The 7621-nt window shown below is 45.2% G+C and overlaps 1 protein-coding gene across 1 annotated transcript; it reads left to right on the forward strand.

The window, feature by feature from the left end:
- Positions 1–127: 127 nt before the first annotated feature.
- On the forward strand, positions 128–5682 carry LOC105692472 (toll-like receptor 7). Its single transcript, XM_012411698.3, has one exon. The coding sequence runs from the start codon at positions 548–550 to the stop codon at positions 4517–4519; it is 3972 nt and encodes a 1323-aa protein (XP_012267121.2). The 5' UTR covers positions 128–547; the 3' UTR covers positions 4520–5682.
- The last annotated feature ends 1939 nt before the right edge of the window (positions 5683–7621 follow it).

The raw sequence follows: 7621 nt of genomic DNA on the forward strand, positions 1-7621 counted from the left end.
GAATGAATACCTTGACGGTCGGAGGGTCCTTTCTCCCCTCCACCAGCACTGATTTCGAAGGGGTGCTTTTTCCCGTCCGGTGGCGCGGTCTGCCGGTGGAGGCGCGAAACTCGACCTTCTAATACCTCAACGCGTTCCAGTAAGGTTCAGTCAGTGTTGAGCGCGCGGCGAGCGCGAATGGGTCGTCTAATTCGCCGTCGCTCTGAGTTACAAACTTGGTGTAGCGAAGACTCGCTCGAGAAATCGACAAACAGTTCGAAACGGAATCGGAAGTAAAATCGCGCGGAGTCGATCGATGAATATATTCGTCGCAAAGTGAAGGAAGCGAAGGTTTATTGTACATCAATTGAATTATCAATAAAATAATCAAAGTGACAGTGAGAGTGTTGTATCAGTTCGGCACAGTGTGCGATAGCCGTGTGCGAACCACCCCTATGAGACATGGGCCGCTATATTTTCTTGTGACGCACAGTGTCGCTCAGAGTATCAAACCACCTGGTTTCCATTCAGTTTTGGTTCAGATAATTTTTTGAGCAACCGTTACACGATGCCCTTGGAGTGCCGGATCGCATGGAAGTTCAGTGCTAGTGTGGTGGTGCTATGTTTGTTACTCCTCTCGTCGAAGGTGCGGGCAACTTGCCATTGGGCCTCCGATGGAAACGAGACTCGATCGGCCGTTTGCGCGCTCCGGATTCTCGATCCTCCTACCCTCGGTACTCTTCTACCGGCCCTCGACGGAGCCCTGAAGCTCAGGCTCACCTGCAGCGACGTCCACCTATTCGAAAGCCTTATATCGAGCGAGAGCTGGCATCGTTTGAACGGACTTCACGAGCTCCACGTAGACGGATGTAAATTATTACGGGTTCCGGTGTCCGCGTTTCAGCCTCTTGCCGAACTGAAGAGGCTCACTCTACAGACTTTCAACACCGAATGGGGCGCTGGTCGCACCCTCGAGCTCGTCCCGGGCGCACTGGCCGGTCTCAGGGAACTCCAAACACTCGAGATCGTCGACAGCAACCTCCGCGTATTACCGCCAAATGTTTTGTGCGAGCTCGGTAATCTCCAGATTCTCAATTTGACCGGCAATCATCTTCGAGAGATAAGCGAAGTCGGGCTTGCCGATAGTCGAGCAAATCGTGCCAAATGCCATGCGGACATACGAGCGTTGGATTTGTCTCATAATGAAATACGAAGTCTACCCGAGGAAAGCCCTTTATCCGGATTAAGACAACTTCAGGAATTGCATCTCCAGCACAATTCCATCGTCGAAATAGCGAGCGACGCTCTCACCGGACTTACCAGCCTCAGAGTCTTCAACGTCAGCTACAACGCTCTAGGATCATTGCCAGAGGCAATTTTCGCAAGCACGCGAGACCTCCGGGAGGTTCATCTACAGCACAACGAACTCCGCGATCTGCCGAGGGGTACGTTCACTCGGCTAGAACAACTTCTGGTGCTGAATTTGGCAGCCAATAAATTGGGCAGCGATCGGGTCGATGAAACTACATTTCTCGGACTGATACGTTTGATAGTCCTCGATCTATCGCACAACGGTCTGACCCGCATCGACGCCCGTATGTTCAAGGATTTATTTTTCCTTCAAATCCTCGACCTTCGGAATAACTCTATCGGCCATATCGAGAGCAACGCATTTCTACCACTCTACAATCTGCACACATTGGAACTCTCGGAAAATCGGTTACACTCCATAGGACCCCAGCTGTTCAATGGACTCTTCGTACTCAGCCGACTCACTCTATCCGGCAACATGATAGTCTCCGTGGATCCGATGGCCTTTCGAAACTGCTCCGATCTCAAGGAGCTCGATCTCAGCGGGAATGCACTCACCGCCGTTCCGGAGGCTCTCAGAGATCTCGCCTTTCTCAAAACCCTCGACCTGGGCGAAAATCAAATTACCGAATTTCGTAACGGCTCATTTCGAAATCTCCATCAGCTTACCGGGCTCCGTTTGATAAGCAATAGCATTGGAAATCTGACTCGAGGGATGCTGTGGGATCTACCAAATCTGCAAATACTGAATCTTGCTAGGAATAAAGTGCAGCATGTAGAGCTGGATGCCTTCGAGCGTAATACCAAGCTCGAAGCAATCCGGCTCGACGGTAACTTCCTCTCCGATATAAATGGAGTCTTCACGAGCATCGCGAGTCTTCTGCTGCTCAATCTATCAGAGAACCACATAGAGTGGTTTGATTACGCGTTCATACCGAACAATCTCAAATGGCTCGATGTTCATGGAAATTTCATCGAGAGTCTTGGAAATTACTACGGGATAAGTGATCTTAAAGTGCTAACTCTGGACGCTAGTCATAATCGAATTACCGAATTGTCGCCACTCGCCATACCGGATAGTGTGGAACTTCTGTTCATAAACAACAACTACATAAATCTTGTGCGCGCCAATACATTTACAGCAAAAGTGAATCTCACACGTGCAGATATGTACGCGAACATGATCGAGACCATGGAATTGACGGCCTTGCGCCTGACCCCAGTGCCCGAGGGAAAGGCGCTCCCGGAGTTCTACATCGGTGGAAATCCGTTCAACTGCAATTGTTCGATGGACTGGCTACCGGTGATAAATAATATGACCGCACTTCGGCAACATCCGCGAGTGATGGACTTGGATAATGCTATGTGTCGGATCTCCGGTCCTAGAGGAACCGCAATCGTACCTGCCTCAGAAGCTAGACCCGAACAATTTTTGTGCCGTTACGAGGCTCACTGTTTCGCCTTGTGCCATTGCTGTGACTTCGATGCTTGTGATTGTGAAATGACATGCCCCTCAGACTGTAAGTGCTACCACGATCAGACGTGGAACACAAATGTTGTGGACTGCTCGGGGTTAGGTGCTCCGGAAATTCCGCGTCGCATACCGATGGATGCTACGGAAGTTTATCTCGACGGCAATGATTTGAAGGAATTGCAGAATCATGTATTCATCGGGCGCAAGAACATGAGAGTGTTGTACGTCAATGGTAGCGGAATAGAGTCTATTCAAAATCGTACGTTCAACGGTCTGAACAACCTCCAGATACTTCACCTCGAAGACAATAAGATACACGATCTAAAGGGTTTCGAATTCGAGCACCTCTCCCATCTGCGAGAACTGTATCTTCAGAATAACCTGATTGGTTTCATCAGCAATGTCACTTTGGCGCCGGTTCGTTCCCTCGAGATATTGAGACTCGACGGGAACAGGCTGGTGACGTTCCCCGTGTGGCAACTCACCCTGAACGTTCGTCTGACCGAGCTCTCTCTAGGGAGCAACCCGTGGTCATGCCGATGCAAGTTCTTGCAGGAGCTGACGACTTGGGTATCCGACAACGCGCACAAGGTCGTGGATTCCAACGACGTATGGTGCGACAACAACGAAACACGGCCGGCTTATCGCCGTCGTCTTGACGTAAACGAGACCGCATGTTCCGATTACTTTGCTCAAGGTGGTGTAATCGAGAGTATCATGGTCTCGGACTATCTCCCGATGGTCGCTGCTACTTTATCCGCTGTTCTCCTTCTTCTCGTCATTACCGTTCTTGCCTTCATATTCCGCGAGCCCGTGCGAACGTGGGCTTTTTCGAGATACGGTATACGTTTATGGGCTAAGGCTGTACCTCCGGATGACCGAGAACGACTTTACGACGGATACCTGTGTTACAGTCCAAAAGATGAAGATTTCGTGCTACGTTCCCTCGTGGCTGAGTTGGAGCATGGCGCCGGGGCGGGAGGTGGTGATTTACGGCTGTGCCTCCACCACCGAGATCTTCCTTGTTTAAGAGCAGCGGCTCCTGTAGTCCTGGAGGCCGCCGAAGCATCTCGACGGATGTTGATAGTTCTGACGAGAAATTTCCTCCAGACGGAATGGTCGAGATTCGAGTTCCGTGCCGCGGTTCACGAAGCACTTCGAGGACGTCTCGGTCAGTTGGTAGTAATTCAGGCTGGTCCGGTAGCGCCAGAAGCCGAAGCGGATCCGGAGTTGAGGCCGTACTTGAGAACGGCTGTACGACTTCGTTGGGGAGAAAAAAGGTTTTGGGAAAGGCTAAGATTTGCGATGCCCGCGGGTGACGCTCTCCGCCGCAAGCCATCTTCGTTGTACAGGCGTAACGTGAATACTTATACCTTGGAGGGAAGGCCGGAAAAAGGAACACCTACGCTTCGGGTGCACGGGCACATAGCCGGTCACCATCATCACCCCTTGTTCAAGGATACCCCCGAACTTCTTCAAGCGCCACCTGCTTATTCGAGTACGGCAACTCTGAGCCAAAATAATGGACGCATTGAAATTGGTGGTAGGGAAACGCCGGGTAGTACCGCGAGTCCAAGTCCCAGGTTGATCGTGAATCATGCGTACCAGGAGAGTGGTATGGAGGGTGGTAACGCGGGGAGGAGACCCCTGTCCGAGCACATTTATTCTTCGATCGACTCGGACTACTCGACCCTCGAGAGAAATGCGTGGCGGCAACAACAGCCACCTCCTCCAGGGCACGCATACCTTGTGTAATTCGCTTTTCCTCTTGTCCCCTTAAATTCGCGACTTGATCTGAGACATGATCTGCCGCTCGCCTACCACTCCGCCTGCTGCTCGAGTTTGTATTCATAATACTAATGATTACGATGATATTAATCATATGAATAGTAATAATAACGATGCTGATCACTACGTTAATAATAACAGTACTTTTAATAATTCTCGTAAAAAAAAAAAAAATAATAATTGTCACTGTAATCTACGTACATAATAACCGATGTATATGACAAATATACATATAGGTGCTCCCTTTATCGCTGTGACTGCTGCAGTGCTGCATTTTATAAAACTACCACTGGCCTACCTCGCCAATGACTGATTAATTGATTAAATACTTAATTTTATGCTTGATGAAAATGGTTACGTGATTGCCTATAATAAACGCTCGTGACAAGGCTGTAAATATTTACTTATACATACAATATGTGTATGTACACGAGTATGTATACTTATATATATATATATATATATATATATATATATATACATAAATATCAAATATTAAATGTGTATAAATTGGAATTAAATGAAATGAATTGGATTGAATCGGAGCGTCAAGCTTGGAGCAGACGATGCGAGGTGCGTAGAGCGTAGTCTTAGGTTTCTGAATTTAGGTAGGTAATTTTTTGTAATTTTATATGATTGAGAGCGAAGCCTGTTGTACGATATGTAAATATGTAATATCGCCTCGTGTAAGATATACTCACCGTAAAGTTAATTAATAAAACATACCTATCATTATATATTATATATATATATATATAATATACAATATATATATGTACGTATATGTATTGTATATCGACTATACTATGATTATTTAAATTGTGTGAATAAATTTATAACTTATGTTAACATTTGAATTGAAATCGAAACGGTAATGTCAACTTATTATTATTCGTATTTCTCCTCATCCACGATGATCGGTACCGCGATCAATGAAGTTTTTCTTATTATTTTAATTTGAATTATTTATTTGCCGTTATATCAGCCAAAGTACATCGACGGACTCGTTTTCGTTATTATTTTTCTTCCGATAAATCAATAATAAAAGAGTCCTCGTTACTTTACTTGCAAACTTGCTAAAGTTAAGTTTTACTTCGTTTCTGACAATAAATTCAATTTTGTCAATTTAATTCGTTTTTGTGTCTTTTTTTTCATCACTACCCAACATTTCGATATTATACTCCACATACGGATCGGAATAACATTACTATAATCCGATGAGTCACTCGATATATGCGAGGGGTGCCTTTGACTTCGTAATAAGATATTTAGTTCCACGCGAGGCGATTCATTCACGGTAAAGGATTCGTGAAATTGCACCAGATAATTCGTAATATGACACTAAAATTCGCTGATGTGTGTACAAATTGAATTCCTCATTGAGAATTTCGTCATCAATCATCGCTCCAATTAGTCGAGATGTCGAACACCTGAAAGAACTTTTATCGCTAAATACTTTGTGATTATCAGTTGCAACGCTTCTATAATTTCATCCGTCAACTCCATCGTTTCTAAAATTAAAATGAAAGTGAAATGAGAAATGATCCTCCTCTACAGTACCCACAAGTGACCTGGATGGTTCTCTTACATATACGTGTATCACTGAATGTCGAATTCAGTTGGGATAGATTACTTGAAGCAACGAGCTGCACAGAGTAAGTACAGATTATACGGTGCCTCAAAGGTCACCGGGCAATCGATTTGAATACTTGATCACCAAGTCTAAACTGACCGAGTCTCCTTCCGGCAAATAAACACAGGGATATTTTTCGTCGAACGAACGCCCCTCTGAAAATCAATACGCGGAGGTCTATAAGTCAAGGAATTGGAATTTCTGGTTCGTCGAATCGCCTTTCTATATGACTGCGAGTGCTCCGCCATTCCCTTCCCTTTGAAAAAACCGATTTAATTAGTGACCTAAGACATCACACGTGGGTGGTCCGGATACTTTATCTCCCTCTCTGTCCTCTTTTTCACATTACCCGTAATCAGTTCACGCAATTTTATTATACCTTCTCTGGTTCTCTGTTCTTTTTTCATCATCCTCAGCTTTCGTTGTATTAAAAGACTTGTCCCGAGAACAACGAATGGCGGAATTATGTTCAAGCCAATCAATCGGATTGCACGAATCGCGGGTTCCAATATTTTACAAAGAGAGACTACAGTTATCGGCTGTTCGTTTCTTGACATGGGGTCGTTCTTATAGTCTCGAGATTCGGATGGCACGTTTGTATGTGCGTAGAAATGAAATTGTTGTCTAGTCAGTGTGGGTACATTGGATATCGATCAATGAACTGATTTATCATTGGTACGTAATATCATCTTGGCGGAGAGCCTAGTTTGCCGTTGCCAAATAAATTGCATAGAAATAATTAGCTCTGATTATATTGTTCGAATTCAGTCGGTCTAGAAAATAATGAAACAATCGACGTTTGGCTTAATATCAATAATGCAGGTTTTTCGTTTGCACTTTGGTGCAATCGAATTCACTGCAAAATCTCTGTAGCTTTCAGGTAACATGTGTTTTATGTCGGACACTTTGTGGTACTCGTTTTTTCGGACATTATTATCAGAAGGTTTGTTGACAAAAACCAGAATAAAATTTTATGCCGTAAAATCGCAAATAAATTGCATCGCATACTAATTACACGGAAATGGGGTTTAAAGTTGACAAAAATCATTGGATTTTCGTCCATCTGACTGGTCAACATACGGACGCTATTTTAAACGTATAAATTTACATACAGATATAGAGCAGAGCAACGAGGCGTATATTGAACAATAAACATAAAGTATGCACCGTGAGTATTTCGAATAATCGAACACAGTGAGGTGATGACAAATCGTTTTGATCAGATTGTAACGGTATAGTTTATACACTTGTAGAACGAGTTGAGTCTGTGCGCCATCGGTTTAATTGTCAACGTGTGATCCGCGGGGAGCGGCGCGAATCATCGATCGACGGACAGTGACGGCGGGAGACGCCACGCGCCGCGCACCCACATTATATGAATGGCTTCGCTCAGTATTGGTGTGATTTACGTTCACCTGTCCTCCTTCAGGTGTATA

Source organism: Athalia rosae, chromosome 1 (assembly GCF_917208135.1).
Source record: "Athalia rosae chromosome 1, iyAthRosa1.1, whole genome shotgun sequence".
In the NCBI taxonomy this organism is placed as follows: Eukaryota; Metazoa; Arthropoda; class Insecta; order Hymenoptera; family Athaliidae; genus Athalia; species Athalia rosae.